The sequence below is a fragment of the Dendropsophus ebraccatus genome, chromosome 2 (genome assembly GCF_027789765.1).
Source record: "Dendropsophus ebraccatus isolate aDenEbr1 chromosome 2, aDenEbr1.pat, whole genome shotgun sequence".
Taxonomy (NCBI): Eukaryota; Metazoa; Chordata; class Amphibia; order Anura; family Hylidae; genus Dendropsophus; species Dendropsophus ebraccatus.
Window position 1 is genome coordinate 117,186,568 of NC_091455.1, and position 25,197 is coordinate 117,211,764.

At 43.5% G+C, this 25,197-nt stretch overlaps 1 protein-coding gene across 2 annotated transcripts in view; it reads right to left on the minus strand.

Moving 5' to 3' along the window:
* ELP2 (elongator acetyltransferase complex subunit 2) overlaps nt 1-25,197 on the minus strand; it is a 147,586-nt gene that overhangs the window by 6,497 nt on the left and 115,892 nt on the right. For both annotated transcript variants that reach the window (XM_069958154.1, XM_069958153.1), the window contains exons 13-21: nt 20,714-20,902; nt 14,174-14,243; nt 9,255-9,350; nt 8,415-8,472; nt 7,593-7,665; nt 6,828-7,020; nt 5,159-5,280; nt 4,006-4,121; nt 2,779-2,883 (exon numbers count right to left, since the gene is read on the minus strand). In XM_069958154.1, the coding sequence (XP_069814255.1) occupies nt 2,779-2,883; nt 4,006-4,121; nt 5,159-5,280; nt 6,828-7,020; nt 7,593-7,665; nt 8,415-8,472; nt 9,255-9,350; nt 14,174-14,243; nt 20,714-20,902 (1,022 nt within the window). The remainder of the gene's footprint in view (nt 1-2,778; nt 2,884-4,005; nt 4,122-5,158; nt 5,281-6,827; nt 7,021-7,592; nt 7,666-8,414; nt 8,473-9,254; nt 9,351-14,173; nt 14,244-20,713; nt 20,903-25,197) is intronic.

Here is a 25,197-nt window from a genome sequence, read left to right on the forward strand (position 1 = left end):
GACGTGTCTGGGGGGGCAGAATACGCTACAATACCCCCAGACACGTCACTGGATTATGATTATGAGAATGATCGGAGGAGGAAAAAAGGACCCCCCCCACAAACACCGGAAAACACAGCTCTGGACGCCTGGATCAGGTGAGTATGGCCCAAATACAAACCTGAGGTGTCCAGAGCAGGTATTTAACAGTTTATGGGGACATTTATCACGGCGTTCGGGACATAGCACCGTGGCCACCGTTGCTTTTAACAGTAATGGCGGTCGGTGCTGTCCGAATGGCATTGCTTTCTGGATCACCAATGACCCGGAAAGCTATTTTTAGCTGCTATTGGCTGAACTGAATTGATCAGCCAATAGCAGCGATCGTTGGCACGGCGCTCTTCCCCGATCACTGTGTGCGTACACACAACGATTGTACGCCCGTTTGCGTAAAGGCACGGGCTGTGGGGCGTACATTTACGCCCGCGGTCGTTAAGGGGTTAAGCCAAAATTAAAGTGGGGGATAGGAGGTATCTCATCCTTAATAGAATTACTTCCCAATAAAGTCTCTGTAACACTCAATGCAGAGCAAGCACTAAGGGCGGTACGTGCTGGAGAAATAATATTACACACACAAACATATATATGATTGTGAGACAGCTTTGGGTGCAAAGCATTTCTCATGATGAATAATGGCTAATGATAACAGAGCCAATAAATAAATACTGTCCGTGGCTGGGAGCATCTCTTTATGCCGTGTTCAGTCGTACTGGCTCCAAGAGAAGAACGCGCACTTCCCATAAATTAGTTGCGTGAGGCCTAGTATGATGTTCAGGGCTGGCACAGAGTTATAGGTAAAAACAACGTTCCGTGCTGAAGCAATACACTGAGTATAGTGTTAGAGAAGGAAAAAAATCAGCATGACAAAAAATCTTTTGCATATATGGCTTGAGAGTATATTGTCCCTAAAACAGTAATGGTGAGTAAAATATTCTGTCTCACAATCATATGTTTGTGTGTGTATTATTATATCTCAAGCACACATAATAATATATATATATATATATATATATATATATATATATATATATATATATAGATATATATATATATATATACACATACACACACACACACATATATATCAGCATACTTTAGACATTATATTGGTCCTGTTCTTTATATCCATTTGATCACCTATTTGTAGACTACTGCAGATTTTACATATGTATTTTCTATGTTATATTAGCATAGTATAGCCTATTATACACATAAACAATGGTCTTGTGGTTTTTGTAGAGCTACAATTTTTAGAGTGTTTATTTTATGTACTGTATTTTCCTGGGGTGGTCTTATAGGGCCGGTAATGAAAAACTTCTGAACCGGACCAGATAACTTGTGGTCGCTACATACGGTGGGGGGAGCTCAAAACGGCTGCTTCCCCGCCATATGCGGCGACCAAATAAAGGACAGGGTAAGATTCAGGCGTCCTGGGTATGGAAAAAAGAGATACGGTAGAGTGGCTTTCACCCGTCTGGCCAGCCCATGTATCCTACTGGTATTACTATACCACCTTTTCTGCCTCTCAGATTTCACTGCTGTCTGATCTTTGTATACATTTTTATTTGGTGTGTGTTGAAAGAGTGGTAAGTCTTATACGGTAAGTACAACCCAAACTCTATATTTTTTCTGGAAAAGTTGGGGGTCGTCTTATACACTGGAAAATACAGTATTTTACCATATAAATAATTTTTGATCCATTGGCTTTTGAGATATATCTTTATTTTCCTTTGATTATACTATAAATCAAGAGGATTGGTTACTGTGCACAGGCACTAAATGAATCATAATGGGAAATGTGTGTTACAGAAAAAGGCATGTTAGGAAAATCTGACAGGCCTGGTTTACAACATGCTTTGAAATCACCCCTTTTTAAATTTCACAAATGAAAATATGCCACTTCTAAGCAAGTAGCCGTGGCTTTGTGTGAAGGGGGGGAGGAGGGCATTTGTGAGATCCATTTTTTCCTGCTTAAATTGGGCATGGAGAATGGATGGAGAGCAGGATCTAAGATAAAGACAGCCACCATCCCCACATAACACAGAAATACAAAAAAACAGGCCAGCACAATCCAAAGGAACTATTATAACTACACAGGTGTACGTTGCACATGCTAACACAAAAAAGTACAGCAGCACATGCTAAGATATATAAATAATATAGATACTTTAAATTGCAAGGCTGCTGCAGAAAAAAAATTAAAGAGGATGTACCACCAGGTACATCCTCTTTAATCTGACACAGGGATAGAACGGCACAGTCACGGGCAAGACGGTGCCACGGTCTGTTTTTCGATTTACGGCCCGGTTCCCGTGTATGGTGCCGTTCTATCCAAAGGCCCCAAGCCGATGCTCAAGCACTGGAGGCGGGCCAGTCCGCCCCCAGTGGGAGGGAATTCCCTCCCCTGTATGACGTAGCTCCATTGATTCTAACGGAGCTGCGTCATACAGGGGAGGGAATTTCCTCCCTCTGGGAGCGGGGCAGCCCACCTCGAGTGCTTGAGCACCGGCCCGGGACCAGTGGGTAGAATAGCGACGTACACGGGAACCGGGCTGTGGATCAAAAAACAGACCGGCACCGGCTTATCCGTGACAGCGCCGTTCTATCCCTGTGTCAGATTAAAGAGGATGTACCAGCTGGTACATCCTCTTTTAGTTCTTAGCATACCATCAAATAGTGTGTACCATCCCACCATGATAATGTAAAGTGTTATAGAACGAACAGAAAGGGCATACTCACCTCTGTTCTATCTCATAAGCCTTTATCCAGTCATTAGGTGCAATGTTGTATTGCCATTTGTACAAATTAATCATGCCACAGTCTAATCCAACAGCAATGATGTAGCTAGGAGATAAAAAAAGATTGTCAATGCAACCTTGAAATAATCCACACCATACAGGGAAATAAAAACATACAAGAACTAGTAGTTATTTTTATTTAGCATATAACTTAAAAGGGTTATCTAATCACAGATAAACTCTTTAACCCCTTAACATCAGCCATACTGCCGATGCAGTGTATATATATATGTTCATGACATAAAGGGGTTTTAATATGTGCAGGGCTGCTTCAAGCGACTCCGTACCCACAATCTGTCCCCCCCAAACCACTTGTACCTTCAGATAGCTGCTTTTAATCCAAGATCTGTGCTGGGGTACGTTCGGCAGGGGATGCAGTTATTCTCCTAAAAACAACTTTTAATCTTGCAGCGCTGTGTCTAACAGTCGGGGCTTACATTTGTATATGTATTAGGTTGGCACCACCTCTCTGTCCTTCCTCCCCATTCTCCTCAGCATTAGGAATGATCCAGGAATATTTACTGCTGTTTGAGCTTTGCACAGGTGTATTAACGATCCAGCCCATGTTCATTATGCACACAGCTGATGAATAGGAAGCAATCTGTCTGGAGCATTCCTAATGATGAGGAGGGTGGGGAGGAAGGACAGAGAGGTTGTGCCAGCCTAATGCATATACAAATGTAAGCCCCGTTAGACACAGCGCTGCCGGATTAAAAGTTGTTTTATGACAATAACTGCATCACCTGCCGAACGGACCCCAGGACAGATCTTGGATTAAAAGCAGCTATCTAAAGGTACAAGTGGTTTGGGGGGGTCAGATTGTGGGTACGAAGTCGCTTTCAGTGTGAGTAGCCTCGCACATATTATTGTGCCAGGAGCCAACCACAATGACATGTGGCTGCTGTCTGTCATTACCTCTTTGCGATATACAGAGATCACAGTGTTTAAAGGAGTCATTGAGCAGCAAAAAAACAAAAAAAAAGAAAATAATAATTAATAACTCCCTCATAAGACCGCCAGAATGAGGGACTCTTGTTAGGGTTCCCTCCCCAATTACTTCAATAAGCCCTAATAAAAATTATGCTTTTTATGTTTTATTTACAAAACGTCTACTTATGAGAAGACAAGATATATCCTTAGTTGAAGTTCTTATTACTTTTAGTATTACCTTCCCTGAGAAGCAATTACTTGGTTCACACTGACAGCAGTCACCGAGTCTTCTGTATCCAGAAGTGTAGAGCAAGGCTTGACATCCGCACAGCTTTTCTCACCCCATACGATCACCTAAATAATAGATACACAGAATGCACTTACACCCAAAAGCACAAAAGCGATTATGCTTGAAGTGTTGCTTTACGGCCACATAAATGTAACTGTTAGTATTCACTTATTTTAGATTTACAAATTGCAAAGTAAAATAAATAAAAGAAAAAAAATACATAAAAGTCAGTGTCTACATTTAAATACTATTTATCTTAATAGGCCTGAGCTCTGTTTTCTTTTTTTCTTTAATCCCGAGTGGCATTAGAGTTAAAGCGACTCTGTTCCAACATGTTGACGCCATCAAGCCACCAGCAGAGGTCCTCGTGTCGCGTCTGGTTCAGGGTTGGCCTTTCTCCCGATGACAGTATTTTGAAGAAAAATTACTTTTATTGATGCGGTGCAATGGGGAGTCAATCTAGCAGGCCTACAACATCCATGACATAGGCCTGCAGCGCCTCTCCCCCTGCCTCCCTTAACTTTCAGCATGCCCCTGGGCTGGATGGAGGCGAGGAGAGAGGCACAGATTCTCTAGGCCATGCCAGATTGACTCCCCACCACTCTGCAGCAATAAAATTAGTTTTTCTTCATAATACCGGCACCGGAAGAAAAGCCGACCCCCAAACTGGATGTGGCGTGAGGGTGGCTACATGCTGATACAGAGTTGCTTTAAATGCTAAAAATCTGCAGTTACTATAGGAGAGCTTACTGTACATCATCAGAAAAAAAAAACCTTCTTGAGAACACAGAGCTGGTACACTGGTGATTTTGTCAGGGAAGCCTTGTGTACCCCCCCCCCCTCCACATCCCCTGCAGTGTCTGCTGCAGGTGATATGTAGGTCCCGGGACATATCTGCATCAAAACTGCCAAAGTACTGGCACAGGGGTACAATGATTCCCTTCTAGAAAATACAAAAATAATAAGAGATAGAGAGAATGTGATGATGCAGGCAGGCATCACATTTGCTGAAACCTGTGGTAGCATTCAGAAAGCTGTGAGGAATAGTTTATTTACCTGCAGTGCTTTAGTTCATCATCCATTTAGAAATGGTCACGCATACCTTTTTGTCTCTGCTTCCTGTAACAAAGAATTTGCTGTCTGGAGTCCAGTCACATGACCAAATGATTCGTGTGTGGACAGAAGTATTCTTGTCAGTGCTAGCATACAATCTAAACTGTGCGTCTGGTAAGGAAAAATAGGACAGGAAAATAAAATATATAGTCTTCATATAGTGAAAATAAGTTTTACTGAAGTGTTTTTAGAAAGAAAACTGAACGCAAGAACTTTACTGAAAGAGTAGTAGATGCTTAGAACAAACTTCCAGTAGATGTGGTTGGTAAATGTACAATAACTGAATTTAAACATGCCTGGGATAAACATATATCTATCCTAAGATAATAAGAAAGGGAAGACTAAAAGGACAGACTAGGTGGTCTTCTATGTTTTTATGTACTGTACATATTTTAAGAAAATTAAAAACAGAACTGAGACAAAAGAACTGGACAAAGTCTCGATGTCTTAAAAGTCTGACAACCATTGTACATATTGCCTATATTCTGCTTATAGCTCCTTCTGGGCAATACAGGAAATAAAACTATCCAGAAGCTCCCCTTGCTTTCAATGGAAACTTCAGTATGGGACTAGGCACAATGAAGTGACATGTCACTTCTTTTTCATGCTTCCTGCTGTCCTCTTTTAAAAGCAATGGCAGATGTTTTTTCAGAGTCAGAAATCATGCAATTAATTGCTTTGTAAAAATATACTAAGGGAACTGTTTTAAATAGAGATTATGCTTACATTATAGGGATATCTGTATAGCACAACTTAAAGCGTAACTGTCATTTCAGGGCCATTTTTTTTAAAACATTAAATATCAACAGTTCAAGCAATTTTAAGAAACTCTGTAATAGGTTTTATAAACCAAAAGAGTTTCCTTCTGGACTGAAAAAGCAATCTCCCAGCCTCCCCCCTCACTTCCCAAGAAGCAGGATTTCTGTGTCCATTATGTGGCTATGGAGAGGGGAGGGGCTGTTAGGAGTGACTGAGCACGGAGGATTTCTGCACAGCACAACACCCTGCAATCTTCTCTCAGTAAGTTCATAGATCAGCACTGACCTTTCTGACCCCAGAATCCTGCGTTTTAGGAGCCCAGACAGTCTACAAACAGCTGACCTTCATGTCACCTCTTCCTGCTCCCTCATCTCCCTCGGCCCCTCCCCCCTCCATAAGGATAGAATGGAGAGAGCAGAGCCGGTCTTCACTGGCTTCTCTGTAATGAAGACATGTTTGCCTGATAATGCACAGATAAGAAGTCAGGGGGGGAGGCTGGGAAATTGTTCCTTGAGTACAGAAGGAGGCTTTTTTGGCTGATAAAACCTATTACAGAGTTTCTTAAAATCGCTTATACTACTGATTTCTGCAATAAAAAAAATATGACCGTTACGCTTTAAGCATGAGTCTTCTCAAAATTTTCAAGCAATGAATTTCTTCTTGTCCACATAAAACATTTATTTTGGTACACGAACGGTATATACTGTACATTTGTGACTTCTGAGAACATTACATAAAAGACTACTATTGTATTAAACACATCACACAAGAGAAGCCAGTAAATGTAGGGTAGAAGTCATAAAATGACAACACAAACATGTCACACAGACATTTTACTTTATTTTTTTTAGGCCAGCCAACCAATTAGCAGAGCACATAAAACCCTTATTGCAACTTACCTGACTCTGCTGGAATTTCCTCCTGTTTCTTCCACAGGGACCAATTTCTATCTCTGGAAACTGCTAATAGGAATTTGTCATCGGGAGAAAATGCCATCTGAGTAACAGTCAGGTTGTGAAAAGACAAGCTCTGGATCTGCTTCCAGCTTGTGGTACTCCACAGAATAATTACTGCATGTTCTTTTTTGGAAGCCTAAATAGGGGGCGATAAATACGAATGTGGGTCAAACTTGTGTACGCCTGAGCACTCCAAACAAATCAAGTATTCATGACGCTGCTGTTCACTAAGTACCAGCAGTTCCTGGGTAAGCATATCTTCTTATAAACATAGGGACTGTGCCAATGGCATCCATGAAGCCTACCCATAGACAATAAATGATTTGATCCTACAAACCAGCACTCAGGTAAAACACTAATCTTTATTTCACATCTTCACATAAAACACATGCTACCACATCTCAAACCTATGCATTCTGAGTGCTTGAGTAAGCATGAACTTAAACATATCTTTGTCATGGGGGAGCACTATGTCTTTTATGTGAAAATTTCAAATAAAAATGATGTTCTGTCTATGTGCTGGATCAAATAGTTTGCTTATCGTGTATGAACAATACTACATCATTAGTCAGTGTGGATCTGAGCACAGGTGGATGTCCAAACAGATGAGCTAAAAACCTTTTTTTTACCCAAGTGACTAGTTGTTGCCTTATAAAACAATAGATTTCAATAACCTTTTCAACGTGTGATACTTATGATTCTTATTACCTTACATGCTGAAGCAATGATTGTTTTAGCATTGTTACAAGCTACTGAGAAAATTTCATAGCCATGTCCATACCTAGAAAATACAGACAAAGAACACAATTAGGAAAACCGTGAATTCTAAAATTTCACTCTACTACTTTCAACTGTCACAATACCTTGAAAAATATTTTGGGGATTTTACTAAAACTGTATCATAATTAGACAGGGTAAACTTAGATGGATAGTCTTCAGATACGTCATACTTTTCACGGGGCTCAGGCTATAAGACAAATATTTTGCATTTGTAGATGGTCTACTTTAGATCACCATTAGTTGGATTAGTTTACACCTCAATATTGAACTAAAATTGTGGCACATTGTTTGTTCAATTTTGGACACCCCTCTTTTCACAGACATCAAGCCACCCTTTCAAGAAGTAACAGAACCTTTTTCAGCTGAGGCAAGAGAAGTGCCTACAAAGCACATAATAATTGTGGCACAAGCCACTTAAGACAGTTTTGTGGTGTAAATTATGTCAGAATTTTGGTGCATTTGCAACAGTACATTTTCCCCATTATTTGTATCCTTTTATTCCTGGCTACAAATGAAGTCTCCACCCAGTCTGTTTGAACTCCTTGTGAAATCCAACTGCCACCATCTGAAAACTACAGTATTTACTTTTGAAAGATAAGTCATCTTGGAATAGACTGGAAAATTACAAAGCATATCCACAAGAGATTATAGTATTATTGCTGTAATGGAAATTAGATGCAATGATAGGAGTAGATGACTGAAGAAAAAAAAAGGCAAATACAAGCTATGTAAAGATATGGAAAAACTCACAACTTTTGAACCTCGGGCCACAGTGTGTTCTGCAACAAGTGATCTTCTGTCGGGGGCTCTACAGAGAAGAAATTCTGTTTAGTTACTGCACTTTGGGCAAAATGTACTTGCATCTTTGGTGTTAATGGTGCAATGTAATCAATATAAAACCATTATATTACCTAAAGTTATTACAATTAAAAAACTTTCCAATGGCCAAACAAAATGTGCTCATCTAGACCAATGACTTTAGTGCTAATAGGTCTGGCTGAATGGATTGTGAAGATGGGTTAAGGTCCTATTCCACGGGCCGACTGTGAGGAGCAAACGAGCGCCGTCAGCCATTAGCTCCTCATTCCCCGCTTGCTGCCACCGCTATTACACGAGATGGCAGTGAGCGGGTGAGTGCAGGAGGGGCCGCGGGGAGCTGCCCAGGTGTTCGTTAGATCGTCCGGGCAGCCCATAGAGGATAGTGGCGGTCTGCTGCCACCGCTCCTATTCAACGGAGCGATGGCAGCAGATCGCTGCTATCACAGTCGTTGTTTTTCAACATGATTGAAAGAAAAAAGACCGCAACATTCAGCCATAATGAACAATGTTGGCTGATCTTTGCCTTCTATTCCACGGGACGATTATCGGCCGTAACAGCCGATAATCGTTCCGTGGAATAGGGCCTTTACTCTGGCACAAGTAACCGCTGGTGTCCTTTCACAATGGACAGAAAATGCTTCATGTAATAGCATGACTAAAGACGATAAAATAAATACTTCACAAAATTAACATGCACCAAAGAATTTCCTTGGAATTTTGTCATCTTACAGTACAGTTTCCAATACAATCTGCTAGTGACCACAGTCTGACCTGTAAGAACATGAGGTTGGAAATAAGGCTGGGAGTACTGATCAGACAAACTGTTGAAGGTCTCTTGTTCTTGAACAGGCACTGAATTCAAATCCCCTTCAAAGATTGAACAAAATAGTTATTATCACCACATGGGAAAAAAATTGGTTCTATACATTATCTTCAGCAGAAGATTAAACCTCACATACCGCAAGTTAAAAGTGAGTATTTTCTATGTAAGCCACATAGACACTATTATGCACTGAACAAGAGGTCACAGATTCAACAAACTGCCTTTTGGGATTCAGTGAACACTAAGAATTGGCAAGCTGCCATAACATTTCAATGCTGTTATAAATACTGTAAAGCAGTGATGCCTCTATGAGTTGTACAGTTACACTTCTTTCTACATTTCAGATAGTAATGACCAGTGAATTTTAAAAAATAAAAACATTTAGAAAAAACACTAAGACATAACTCCATAGAATTTTAGACAAACATTTAGACATACAGTGACCACAGTGTGGGCATAAAACAATAAAAAATAAAAACTGCTTAATATATATATAAAGCCCCCAGCAGATGCGGAAAATGAGTCTTGATTGGACAATGACGAGAGGGTAGTGGCGTTTAAGGGGTCAATGGCAGGCGACAGCATGCTCGCTGTGACCCATCATTAAAGGACAAGTGCCATGAAAAACTTTTTCCCAGTAATTGAAGCACATTACAAAGTTATATAACTCTGTAATATGCTTCAATCACCTATCTGCCTCCCTTCCCTGTCTTTTCCCCCCCTCCACCCCCCACCAGGAAGTGTCCTGACTCACACAGACCTGATTACTGTCGTCACCGTTACCAAGCTCTTCTCTCAGCTCCTTCTCCTGTTACACTAGCCTCCCCCCTCCCCTGCCTTGTCAGGTGACAGGCTTGCTCACCTCCGATTGGCTGAACAACTGCAAGCCATCACTTGTCACATCTCACTTGCTTATCTTCCCTCCGACTGACTCCGGCACATAGGCAGCTCCCCCCTCCCCTCATACCCTCTCTCCTGCTGCCGTGGAGAAGATAAGCTGAGCAAGCAGAGTCACCTGACAAGGAGGGGAGGGGGAGGCTGGTGTGACAGGACCTAGAGCAGCCCTCCTGCTGATGACTCATCCTCACAAGATGGAGCTGCCTGGTGACGGTGACGACAGTAATCAGGTCTGTGTAAGTTAGGACACTTCCTGCTGGGGGGTGGAGGGGAAAAAGACAGGGAAGGGAGGCAGATAGGTGATTAAAGCATATTACAGAGTTATATAACTTTGTAATGTGGTTCAGGGAAGAAAAAGAGTGCTGCACCTCACACCTATGGCTGATATTAGTGCCCCTAGGCTAAATAAAAAACACATCAGAATTTTGTGTATGAATTGATCAAGCCATACTGCCCCATGTACCATCGTGCAGGTATCTGATACACATGGGTCCCTACACTAAGTCCACACCGTGCCAGTCAGTGGCCACCAACCCCGCAGGCGCGCATAATCAGGGAACGGGGGCCATGGGACGGCCCTACGACCCCCATGCCGCAGGACCAGACCCAAAAACACCACACCAGAACCCGGCCAGCACCGCCGGCGGAGAAGGTCGCCCCCAAACAGCACAAGTCTGGATGCTGGCCGGGTTCTGGTGTGGTGTTTTTGGGTCTGGTCCCCATGGGGGACCCATGTGCATCAGATACCTGCACGATGGTTCCTTGGGGCAGTATGGCTTGATCAATTCATACACAAAATTCTGATGTGTTTTTTATTTAGCCTAGGGGCACTAATATCAGCCATAGGTGTGAGGTGCAGCACTCTTTTTCTTCCCTGAACCGCATTTTGTTTCTCTCTTTTCTCCGTGTTTTTCACTCCTCCTGGTGAGACCCACATGACAGCAATTAGCAGGAGACACCTGAGTGCACATGGTTTTAATCCCTCCTGTCTTTTCCCATTCTGTCTGCAGCAGCTATGGTGAGCGTAATATCTCATCCAGACTTGTGCTGTTTGGGGGCGACCTTCTCCGCCGGCGGTGCTGGCCGGGTTCTGGTGTGGTGTTTTTGGGTCTGGTCCTGCGGCATGGGGGTCACAGGGCCGTCCCATGGCCCCCGTTCCCTGACTATGTGCGCCTGCGGGGTTGGTGGCCACTGACTGGCACGGTGTGGACTTAGTGTAGGGATTCATGTGTATCAGATACCTGCACGATGGTACATGGGGCAGTATGGCTTGATCAATTCATACACAAAATTCCGATGTGTTTTTTATTTGGCCTAGGGGCACTAGTATCAGCCATAGGTGTAAGGTGCAGCACTCTTTTTCTTCCCTGAACCATAACTTTGTAATGTGCTTCAATTACTGGGAAAAAGTTTTTCATGGCACTTGTCCTTTAACAGTCCTCACTCTCTATGAAGTGAGCTAAGCTTCGAAGCTTGCTTCATAAAGCCCCTGCAACATTATGACATGCTGGGACGTCATGATGTGTGAACTCACTGACTTTCATAATGTCCTGGGAACTCATTTTGTGGCAAGGGGTTAATTTAAGGGGAACTCCAGTGATTTTTTTTTTCTTTTCAATTAATTGGTGTCAAAAAGTTATGTAGATTTGTAATTTACTTCTATTTAAAAATCTCAAAGTTTCACTACTTATCAACTACTGTATGTCCTGCATGAAGTGGCGCATTCTTTCCAGTCTGATACAGTTTTCTCTGTTGCCACTTGTGTAGAGCAGGGGTGGTTTTCTAGTGGGGCTGCTCTTGCTCTGGACAGTTCCTGTCATGGACAGAAGGTGGCTGCAGAGAGAACAATGTCACACTGAAAAGAATAAGGCACTTCTTGCAGGACACAGCAGCTGATTTAACCCTTTAAGGACGGGCCTATTTTCGTTTTTTCCTCCTTGTGTTTAAAAGGCCATAGCACTTGCATTTTTCCACCTAGAAACCCACATGAGCCCTTATTTTTTGCGTCACTAATTGTACTTTGCAATGACAGGCTGAATTTTTGCATAAAGTATACTGCGAAACCAGAAAAAAATTCAAAGTGTGGTGAAATTGAAAAAAACGCATTTCTTTTACTTGGGGGGAATGCGTTTTTATGGCATTCGCCTGGGGTAAAACTGACTTGTTATGCATGTTCCACAACTCATTACGATTGATATGTAACATGTATAACTTTTCTTGTATCTGATGGCCTGTAAAAAATTCAAACCATTGTTAACAAATATACACTCACCGGCCACTTTATTAGGTACACCTGTCCAACTGCACATTACCACTTAATTTCTAATCAGCCAATCACATGGCGGCAACTCAGTGCATTTAGGCATGTAGACATGGTCAAGACAATCTCCTGCAGTTCAAACCGAGCATCAGTATGGGGAAGAAAGGTGATTTGAGTGCCTTTGAACGTGGCATGGATGTTGGTGCCAGAAGGGCTGGTCTGAGTATTTCAGAAACTGCTGATCTACTGGGATTTTCACGCACAACCATCTCTAGGGTTTACAGAGAATGGTCCAAAAAAGAAAAAACATCCAGTGAGCGGCAGTTCTCAAATAGCAAACCGTTACAACCCAGGTAGGCAGAAGAGCAACTCTGAACGCACAGTACGTCCAACTTTGAGGCAGATGGGCTACAGCAGCAGAAGACCACCCGTTACTAGCATGGTGTACCTAATAAAGTGGCCGGTGAGTGTACGTTCCTTAAAATCGCTCTATTCCCAGGCTTATAACGGTTTTATCCTTTGGTCTATGGGGCTGTGTGAGGTGTCATTTTTTGCGCCATGATGTTAAATTTCTATCGGTACCTTGATTGTGCATATACGACTTTTTGATCGTTTATAAAAAAATTTCTGGATTTGATGCGACCAAAAATGCGCAATTTTGCACTTTGGGATTTTTTGCGCTTACGCCCTTTACTGTACGAGATCAGTAATGTGATTAATTAATAGTTCGGGCGATTACGCACGCGGCGATACCAAACATGTTTATTTATTTACTTTTATTTAAAACCTGGCAAAAGGGGGGTGATTCTGACTTATTAGGGGAGGGGGCTTTTTACTTATAACAATACTTTTTTTTTTAATTTTAACACATATACTAGAAGCCCCCCTGGGGGACTTCTAGTATATACACTTTGATCTCTCATTGAGATATTTGCTGTATACGTATACAGCAAAGATCAATGAGATCGGCACTCGTTTGCCGAAAACAAACGAGTGCAGAGTCGGGGACGGCGCCATCTTGGAGTGGTCCCCGACCGGCAGCAGTAACGGAGATCGCGCCTCCGGGACAAGGTCAGGTTCGACAGCTGCATCTGATTACTGTATTAGCGGGCACGGCGATCGGACCGTGCCCGCTAATACCCGCGGTCCCGGGCAACAAGCGGCACCCGGGACCGCGGCGGTTCAGAGCGGGGTCGACGCGCGGATACGTCATGCGTCCTTAAGAGGTTAAATAGAGGTAAGATACTAATCTTTAAAATTTTCTGACACCAGTAGATTGGAAAGAAAAAAAAAAAATCACCACAGTACCCCATTAACTTTCAGTCCAAGTGACACTTTTATAAAAGCTATTTATTTCAGGGTAAAAAAAAAATGTACAGAATATATATATCATCAACATACACACATATACATTATGCAAACACACACAAACAAATATATCCAGTATAACACATGCTTCCTAATAAACATGTGAAATTGCTTGTCACAAACTATGCAGTAATGAAATAAAGCCAATGATAAACCAAATGGAAAAATACTAATAATACAAGAGCAAGCAGAAAGTCATCACAAGCTAATTACTACAACAGTCTCCTGCCAGTCAAACTAAAGTCATTCAGGGAAACACAATCTAGAGTTTTATTGTCACAGAGACTGGCTGCTACAGTAACACATGCTCTGTTCCCTGGAGGGTGAAAATATCAATCTTACCCTGAAAGACTGCTTTATTGGACAAACCTAAAGCAGGCACAGTAGCTCCTTCGGGAAAATTGAAGTGGTCCTGCAACAGCACAAAAGAGTAAAATTAATAGTGTACAAAATAATATTTTCACTCAATTTTTTTATTTTAATACCAAGGAACAAGGGAAATTGTGTACCTAGCCATTCTAAACAATAGAAACAGATATTTTAACCCCTTAGCAACCCTAGTGGTACTCTTTGTGAGCCCTCTCAGTACTGTGCTGTTCCTGGCTGCTATCAGCAGCCAGGGACTATGGCTATTAGCTGGGGCGGCCAATCAACTAATTAACTATTTAACTGCGGCTGCTAAAATTGAAAATGGCATTTAAATGCAGTTAAAAATCCTTTCCAGGTAGTCTAATGGGGGTTTCGGCTTCTCACAATGTGATCACTATAACCCGATACTTCATACTTACTAGGCCAGGCCTCAGCGACGTTCTGTCACTGATACCATCTTGCTGTTTGCAGCAGCCCTTAGCAATCGAGCACCAGATACATGGATCAATGCAGTATATATGTATACATGTGCCACTCATAAAAGTTCATCTGAAATTATAACAGTTCTGTCAAAGTACTGTATTTGTCACAATTTTCACTTTTCACCCATGTTTGATGACATTCTGGGAGTTCATTTTATAATTCTTGGTTTATTCCATACTAAAGGATTGACGCTGTGATGCCACACAAAGTGGATTATAACACATAATTTATTCACACCAAGAAAATTAGTTTCACATGGAGATATCCGATATTATAAGCACTTATGATATGAATTCTTTAACGGTTACCTCCTGAACACTACGGTCAATTTTCAATTAATTTAATCTAAACAAATGGTTCTAATTTATTTAAGTAAATGAAGCAGATGAGACTTGAAGGTCAATGAGAAGTCACATACGTAAGAAAATAATTACTGTGCAAGGTGACATCAAGGAAATACATAGGAAAGCTGGTTTACAGCCAAGACTCTGTATAAAAGACACAGGATCAAGTGAACAGAAGTTTATTAGAGTTTTCTGGTCAAGGAATGTCAAACTGCAAAATAGGAAAATGACTTCCAAAGACATGGCTTTAAGCCAAGACATTTTGTTTATGGGCGTCATTTGTTATTTATTTCACTGGTGTAGGCTGCAATGTTAAAGTCCCTTTAGGATGACTAAGGTCCAAGTTTCCCTTATGTTTATCATATGAATAAAAAAAATAGTTGTCAAGACCAATCTGAAATGTGCTGAAGAAGTCTTTTGACAGCTCTTCATAAGATAGCTTAAAGGGAGTAAGAGAAATCAAACCAAGACAGGACTAGAGTTTCCACCTCAACACTTAAATTTCATCAGAAATAACATTACCAGTCCACTGTATACTTTATAGACTTATTGTCATTTACTCTATATCACATACATTTTATGGGGAAGATGCACGCACATGCATATAGAGAATACATTATAATATATATATATATATATATATATATATATATATATATATATATATATATATACATATATATATATATATACACACACACACACACACACACACACTACCGTTCAAAAGTTTGGGGTCACCCAAACAATTTTGTGTTTTCCATGAAAAGTCACACTTATTCACCACCATACGTTGTGAAATGAATAGAAAATTGAGTCAAGACATTGACAAGGTTAGAAATAATGATTTGTATTTGAAATAACATTGTTTTTACATCAAACTTTGCTTTTGTCAAAGAATCCACCTTTTGCAGCAATTACAGTATTGCACACCTTTGGCATTCTAGCTATTAATCTGTTCAGGTAAGCTGGAGAAATTGCACCCCACGCTTCTAGAAGCAGCTCCCACAAGTTGGATTGGTTGGATGGGCACTTCTGGCGTACCATACGGTCAAGCTGCTCCCACAACAGCTCAATGGGGTTCAGATGTGGTGACTGCGCTGGCCACTCCATTACCGATAGAATACCAGCTGCCTGCTTCTGCTGTAAATAGTTCTTGCACAATTTGGAGGTGTGTTTAGGGTCATTGTCCTGTTGTAGGATGAAATTGGCTCCAATCAAGCGCTGTCCACTGGGTATGGCATGGCTTTGCACAATTGAGTGATAGCCTTCCTTATTCAGAATCCCTTTTACCCCTGTACAAATCTCCCACCTTACCAGCACCAAAGCAACCCCAGACCATCACATTACCTCCACCATGCTTAACAGATGGTGTCAGGCATTCTTCCAGCATCTTTTCTATTTAATGAAGATGCCAGTTCGGAACCTGTGAGGCGTCTGTTTCTCAAACTAGAGACTCTAATGTGCTTATCTTCTTGCTTAGTTGTGCAAGGCGGCCTCCCACTTCTTTTTCTGCTCTGGTTAGAGCCTGTTTGTGCTGTCCTCTGAAGGGAGTAGTACACACCGTTGTAGGAAATCTTCAATTTCTCGCATGGAATAGCCTTCATTTCTAAGAACAAGAATAGACTGTCGAGTTTTAGATGAAAGTTCTCTTTTTCTGGCCATTTTGAGCGTTTAATTGACCCCACAAATGTGATGCTCCAGAAACACAATCTGCTCAAAGGAAGGTCAGTTTTGTAGCTTCTGTAACGAGCTCGACTGTTTTCAGATGTGTAAACATGATTGCACAAGGATTTTCTAATCAACAATTAGCCTTCTGCGCCAATGAGCAAACACACTGTACCATTAGAACACTGAAGTGATAGTTGCTGGAAATGGTCCCTATACACCTATGTAGATATTGCACCAAAAACCAGACATTTGCAGCTAGAATAGTCATTTACCCTATTAGCAATGTAAAGAGTGTATTTGTTTAAAGTTAGGACTAGTTTAAAGTTATCTTCATTCAAAAGTACAGTGCTTTTCCGTCAAAAATAAGGACATCTCAATGTGACCCCAAACTTTTGAATGGTAGGGTGTATACATACACATATATTATATATATATATATATATATATATATATACACACACACACACACAACTGTTTGGAGTAACCTTGAAATGTCCTTATTTTTTTAAAGAAAAGCACAGATTTTTTTCAATAAAGCTACCATTAAACCTTAGAGGACCAGGCCAATTTAAATTTTTGCGTTTTTTGTTTTTTCCTCCTTGTGCTTAAAAGGCCATAGCACTTGCATTTTTTTCACCTAGAAACCCACATGCCCTTATTTTTTGCGCCACTAATTGTACTTTATAATGACAGGCTGAATTTTTTCATAAAGTACAATGCGAAACCAGAAAAAAATTCAAAGTGTAGTGAAATTGAATTAAAAAAACGCATTTTTTTTTTTTTTTTTTTTTTTTTTTTTTTTTCGTTTTTACGCCGTTCGCCCTGGGGTAAAACTGACATGTTATATATGTTCCTCAAGTTGTTACGATTACGACGATATGTAACATGTATAACTTTCATTGTATCTGATGACCGGTAAAAAATTCAAACCATTGGTCTATGGGGCTGTGTGAGGTGTCATTTTTTGCACCATGATGTGTTCTTTCTATCGGTACCTTGATTGCGTATATACGACTTTTTGATCGCTTTTTATTACAATTTTTCTGCATTTGATGCGACCAAAAATGCGCAATTTTGCACTTTGGGATTTTTTTGTGCTAACGCCATTTACCGTGCGAGATCAGGAATGTGATTAATTAATAGTTTGGGCGATTACGCACACGGCGATACCAAACATGTTTGTTTATTTATTTGTGTATTTATATATATAACATAAGAAAAGGGGGGTGATTCTGACTTTTATTAGGGGAGGGGGCTTTTTACTTATAATAAAACCTTTATTTTAACTTTTAGGGTACAAACCCACTTGACGTATTTGCTGCGTGAATCAGTCTTAAAAATAAGCAGGCAAAACGCAGGTTGGCTTTGTACAATTGCGTATTTTTGAAGCGTGAAGCTACATGCGTTTTTCGCAACAAGCTTGACGCTTCAAAAATACGCAATTGCGTATTTTAACGCAGAACAATCGTATAAAGCCAACCTGCATTTTGCCTGCTTATTTTTAAGACTGATTCACGCAGCAAATACGTCAAGTGGGTTTGTACCCTTACACTTATACTAGAAGCCCCCCTGGGGGACTTCTAGTATAAGTGCACTGATCCATGCAGCATAGATATGCAGCACAGATCCATGAGATAGGCACATCAATTGCTTCCAGCTGCTGCAGCCAGAAGCAATCGAGTGCCGAGCCGGGATCAGCGCCATTACGGCGCTCACCCCGGAAGGGGTAAGATGTGTGGATCGCTCCTACGGGGCAACATCCCGGAGGAGTGATCCACCCCCCCCCCTAGACACCAGGGAACGGCTGCATTCGGTAATCGGATGCAGCTGTCAACTTTGACAGCTGCATCCGATTGCTGTATTAGCGGGCACGGCGATCGGACCGTGCCCGCTAATACCCGCGGTCCCGGGCTACGAGCGGCACCCGGGACCGCGGCGGTTCAGTGCGCGGCCCCGCTCTGTACACGGGGAGGCGGTCCTGGACATACGGGTACGTCCAGGGTCGCCTAAGGGTTAAATGAATTAGAAATACACTCTATACATAGTTAATGTGGTAAATGACTATTCTAGCAGCAAATGTCTACTTGTTAATGCAATGTCTACATACTGTAGGTGTATAGAGGCCCATTTCCAACAAACATCACTCCAGTGTTCTGATGGTACATTGTGTTTGCTAACTGTGTAATAAGGCTATTTGATGTTGAGAAAACTGTTGAAACCCCTTGTGCAAGTATGTTAGCACAGCTAAGAACAGTTGAGCTGATTAGAGAAGCTATAAAACTGACCTTCCTTTGAGCTAGTTGAGATCTGAAGAATTACATTTGTTGGTTTGATTCAACTTGCAAAATGGACAGAAAAAGAGAACTTTCATGTGCAACACGACAATCTATTCTTGTTCTGAGAAATGAAGGCTTTTCCATGCGAGAAATTGCCAAGAAACTGAAGATTTCCTACGACCCAAAGCACACCTCTTAATGAAGCAAGAACTATTTAGGGAAGAAGCAGGCAGCTGGTATTCTATCTCAACCCCATTGAGCTGTTGTAAGAGCAGCTTGACTGTATGGTACGCAAAAAGTGCCCATCAACCCAATCCAACTTGTGTGTGTGTGTGGGGGGGGGGGGGGGGGGGGCGCGGCTTCTGGAAGCATGGGCTGAAATGTTTCCAGATTACCTCAGCAAATCAACATCTAGAATGCCAAAGGTCTGCAATGCTGGAATTGCTGCGAAAGGAGGATTGTTTGATGAAAGCAAAGTTTGGAGAAAATAATTATTTAAAAAAAAAAATCATTTGATAAATAAAAGTAGGAGTTTTCAGGGAAAAACACAAAATTGTCTAGGTGACCTCAAAGTTTTGAATGGTGGTGTATATATACAGTATATATATTATATATACACACACATACATACACACAGTCACATACAGAGAAGAATGTGTTCAGATTAGGGACGCACAACTCACATTTCAGACACACAATATAGTATCAATGATTTTAATAATGTATATGATATAAAAATGTAAATTGTTCTAAAGTCGACAAAAAATGCTGGCCCATGTTTTAGGTGGAAACTTTTCAGAAGCTGTTAAACCAGTATACATGAGGTTAATCACTGATATTTTTCATCATGTATAATTTTCTGCTTCACTGAAACTACTAAACAAATTTCTTTTATGGCTTCCTTACACAACACCCAGAAGAGGGGATCCTGCTCACCTATATTTCTATAGCACTCCCTTAAAGAAGCACTGTCTTAAAAAGAAAAAACGAGACATATCAAAAGTTTTGATTAGTGGAGGGCTGAATGTTTAGACAATGGCCAATCTGAAGAATGACCTGAGAGAAGTCCACAGTCAGCATTTTTTCTAGCGGCTGTGTGTCACAAGACAAGACGACCACATAATGCAAGTCTAAGGAGCAGTCTTGTTCACATAGACACAGGGCTTTTGAGGGGAGCACATGACAGCGAGGTAGTCTTCCTGCTCTCTACTGGTCGGTCAAGGTCTGAACACTCAAAAACTTTTGATATGTCTGACATGTAAAAAGTTTCTTTTTCCCATTACAGGTACACTTTAAAAAAGCAGCAAAAAGGAGTACTGAGCAGTTTAAATATCAAGTGTTAGCATTGAGATTTAACACTTCTAAGAAAATTTCTATCTTTCTGTTCTCTTCAGAAACTCCTCTTTCTCCCCCTCTTCCCTGTCTAAATTTCTATTGGCAACTATAGCCCTAAACACCAGTGAGCTGACCAGGCAAGAGACAGGCTTGAGTAGTTTTTGCAGAAAGAGTGATCAGTCTAGGAGGGAGGGTGAGGGAAGAGAGTAGCCTGATGAGTGGAGAAAGGCAGTTATCTCCAATAAGATACATTGAAAAGTTAACACATATTGAAAACTATTGACATATAAAAAGTTTGTTAAAGGCATGATGCCTATTTAACAGGTTTTAATTCTTTTAGAGTAGCAACAGGTTACTTTATATTGACGTGTAGACCTACAGTAACTCCGTGTGCTTGTACATACGTTTGAAAGGATTCTGTCCATTGATAAACCAGAAATGCGACTGAAGTTTTCAATGAAGTTTCTTGTTGCAGAAAACACTCTGAGAACTTTTTCATCTGCTCCTGATACAAATTGGGATCTTCCAATCATTGCAATACACTGCATGTCATAGCCATGAATCTGAGGTCGTGCTATTTCATGCCAAGTTACCTATGGAGAAAGGAAGAAAGTAGTAAGTATAATTAGTGATCTATTAATTATGTAATAGGGCTGGGCGGTATTGGCCTAAATCAATATCGCTGTTTATCGCACATGTAGCCGCGGTAATGATAATTGAACGATAATTATGACACACCCCTTTTTGCAAACCACACCCACTTGCCGTGCCAAACTGACGATATTTTGATTCAAAAAAAGTTAAAAAGAACTCACTGAGCAGCAACCCATGGTTAGTCTATTATCATTATTATTATTTGTCATTATTAGGGTGTCTTAGCAGAGACCTGGACATGTGTATATACAGGTATACACCCTCTACAGGGTATACACAGGTCACAGAGGGATAGGTGTGTATGACTATATGGGGGGGATGGATTGGGGTGTATTACTATACAGGAGGTTGGGATCGGGTTACAGGACTATACAGGCAGCACATAGGGATAGGGGGCGGATAGGGGTGTATGACTATACAGGGAGGGCAGATAGGGGTGTATGACTATATACAGGGGGCGGATAGGGGTGTATGACTATACAGGGAGGGCAGATAGGGGTGTATGACTATATACAGGGGGCGGATAGGGTTGTATGACTATACAGGGGGGGGGGGGGATAGGGGAGTATGACTATATACAGGGGGGGCGGATAGGGGTGTATGACTATACGGGGGGGGCGGATAGGGGTGTATGACTATAAAGGAAGGGCGGATAGGGGTGTATGACTATATACAGGGAGGGCGGATAGGGGTGTATGACTATATACAGGGGGCAGATAGGGGTGTATGACTATACAGGGAGGCAGATAGGGGTGTATGACTATATACAGGGGGCAGATAGGGGTGTATGACTATACATGGGGCGGATAGGGGTGTATGACTATATACAGGGGGCGGATAGGGGTGTATGACTATATACAGGGGGCGGATAGGGGTGTATGACTATACAGGGGGCGGATAGGGGTGTATGACTATACAGGGGGGGGCGGATAGGGGTGTATGACTATACGGGGGGGCGGATAGGGGTGTATAACTATACAGGGGGCGGATAGGGGTGTATGACTATACAGGGGGGGGGGGGGACAGGGGTGTATGACTATACAGGGGGGGCTGATAGGGGTGTATGACTATACAGGGGGGGCTGATAGGGGTGTATGACTATACAGGGATGGCAGACAGGGGTGTATGACTATACAGGGAGGGCGCACAGGGGTGTATGACTATACTGGGGGATATGACTATACTGGGGGATAGGGGTGTATGACTATACAGGGATGGCGGACGGGGGTGTATGACTATACAGGGGGGGGCGGATAGGGCTGAATGACTATACAGGGGGGGGGGCAGATAGGAGTGTATGACTATATACAGGGGGCGGATAGGGGTGTATGACTATACAGGGGGGGCGGATAGGGGTGTATGACTATATACAGGGGGCGGATAGGGGTGTATGACTATATACAGGGGGCGGATAGGGGTGTATGACTATATACAGGGGGCGGATAGGGGTGTATGACTATACAGGGGGGGGGGGCGGATAGGGGTGTATGACTATACAGGGGGGGGCGGATAGGGGTGTATAACTATACAGGGGGCGGATAGGGGTGTATGACTGTACAGGGGGGGCGGATAGGGGTGTATGACTATACAGGGATGGCAGACAGGGGTGTATGACTATATAGGGAGGGCGCACAGGAGTGTATGACTATACTGGGGGATATGACTATACTGGGGGATAGGGGTGTATGACTATACAGGGATGGCGGACGGGGGTGTATGACTATACAGGGGGGGCGGATAGGGGTGTATGACTATACAGGGGGCGGATAGGGGTGTATGACTATACTGGGGGATATAACTATACTGGGGGATAGGGGTGTATGACTATACAGGGATGGCGGACGGGGGTGTATGACTATACAGGGGGGGCGGATAGGGCTGAATGACTATACAGGGGGGGGGCAGATAGGAGTGTATGACTATATACAGGGGGCGGATAGGGGTGTATGACTATACAGGGGGGGCGGATAGGGGTGTATGACTATACAGGGGGCGGATAGGGGTGTATGACTATATACAGGGGGCGGATAGGGGTGTATGACTATATACAGGGGGCGGATAGGGGTGTATGACTATACAGGGGGCGGATAGGGGTGTATGACTATACAGGGGGCGGATAGGGGTGTATGACTATACAGGGGGCGGATAGGGGTGTATGACTATACAGGGGGCGGATAGGGGTGTATGACTATACAGGGGGGGGGGCGGATAGGGGTGTACGACTATACAGGGGGGGGCGGATAGGGGTGTACGACTATACAGGGGGGGGGCGGATAGGGGTGTATGACTATACAGGGGGGGGGGGGGGATAGGGGTGTATAACTATACAGGGGGCGGATAGGGGTGTATGACTGTACAGGGGGGGCGGATAGGGGTGTATGACTATACAGGGGGGGCTGATAGGGGTGTATGACTATACAGGGGGCGGATAGGGGTGTATGACTATACAGGAATGGCAGACAGGGGTGTATGACTATACAGGGATGGCAAACAGGGGTGTATGACTATACAGGGATGGCAGACAGGGGTGTATGACTATACAGGGGGCGGATAGGGGTGTATGACTATACAGGAATGGCAGACAGGGGTGTATGACTATACAGGGATGGCAGACAGGGGTGTATAACTATACAGGGATGGCAGACAGGGGTGTATGACTATACAGGGGGCGGATAGGGGTACATGACTATACAGGGATGGCGGACAGGGGTGTATGACTATACAGGGATGGCGGACGGGGGTGTATGACTATACAGGGATGGCGGACGGGGGTGTATGACTATACAGGGATGGCGGACGGGGGTGTATGACTATACAGGGATGGCGGACGGGGGTGTATGACTATACAGGGATGGCGGACGGGGGTGTATGACTATACAGGGATGGCGGACGGGGGTGTATGACTATACAGGGATGGCGGACGGGGGTGTATGACTACAGGGATGGCGGACGGGGGTGTATGACTACAGGGAGGGCGGACAGGGGTGTATGACTATACGGGGGTGGGCAGGGGTGTATGACTATACGGGGGGTGGGCAGGGGTGTATGACTATACGGGGGGGGGGCAGGGGTGTATGACTATACAGGGGGCGGATAGGGGTGTATGACTATACAGGGATGGCAGACAGGGGTGTATGACTATACTGGGGGATAGGGGTGTATGACTATACAGGGAGGGCGGACAGGGGTGTATGACTATATGGGGGGGGCAGGGGTGTATGACTATACGGGGGGTGGGCAGGGGTGTATGACTATACGGGGGCAGATAGGGGTGTATGACTATACAGGGGGGCAGATAGGGGTGTATGACTATACAGGGGGGGCAGATTGGGGTGCATGATTATACATAGGGGGGCGGACAGGGGTGTATGACTATCCGGGGGGGCTGACAGGGGTGTATGACTATCTTGGGGTGGCGGACAGGGGTGTATGACTATCCATAGGGGGGCGGATAGGGGCGTATGACTAAATGGGGGGGGGGGGGGGCAGGGGTGTATGAATAAACAGGGGGGGGGCGCGGATAGGGGGGTATGACTGTACGGAGGGGTGAATAGGGGCGTGTAACTTTACAGGGGGCACATAGGGATGACAGGTGGATAGGAGAGTATTATACAGGGAGGTGCATGCTGGTACCTGTAGTCCCCTCAGTAACAATAGAGGGCTGTAACATAGGAGGAATGGATGTGCTGCAGCAGGCAGGATACCACACACAGCAATAACTTATCCTGCCTGCTGCAGCCCATTCATTCCTCCTATGTTACAGCCCTGTACTGGTACTGAGGGGACTACAGGTACAGCTTCTCCTTCAGCTATGACATGCCGGCGTCACTGCACACACAGCACAATAAGATGTGCAGGGACGCCAGTATCAGAGCGGGAGGTGGAGGAGTAGCAGGGCCTAGGTGACAATGCGGCCCGCCCCGCCCCCCGCCCGTCTGAGTGCCCTGTGCCCGTCTGAGCGCCCTCAACCCAACCCTCCCCACCCGTCCGGTCCCAGGCCCCGTCCCGCCGCACCTGTCCATCCATGCGCCTACCCGTCCGGTCCCAGGCCCCGTCCCGCCGCACCTGTCCATCCATGCGCCCACCCGTCAAGTCCGGCGTCCCTGCACACACAGCACATTGACATGTGCAGTGCTCGCCGGCCGGGGGGGGGGGGGGGGGGGGGGGGGGCTCGGACGGGACTGGTGCCAGGGAGGGCAATGTCAATGTGCTGTGTGTGCAGGGACGCCGGACG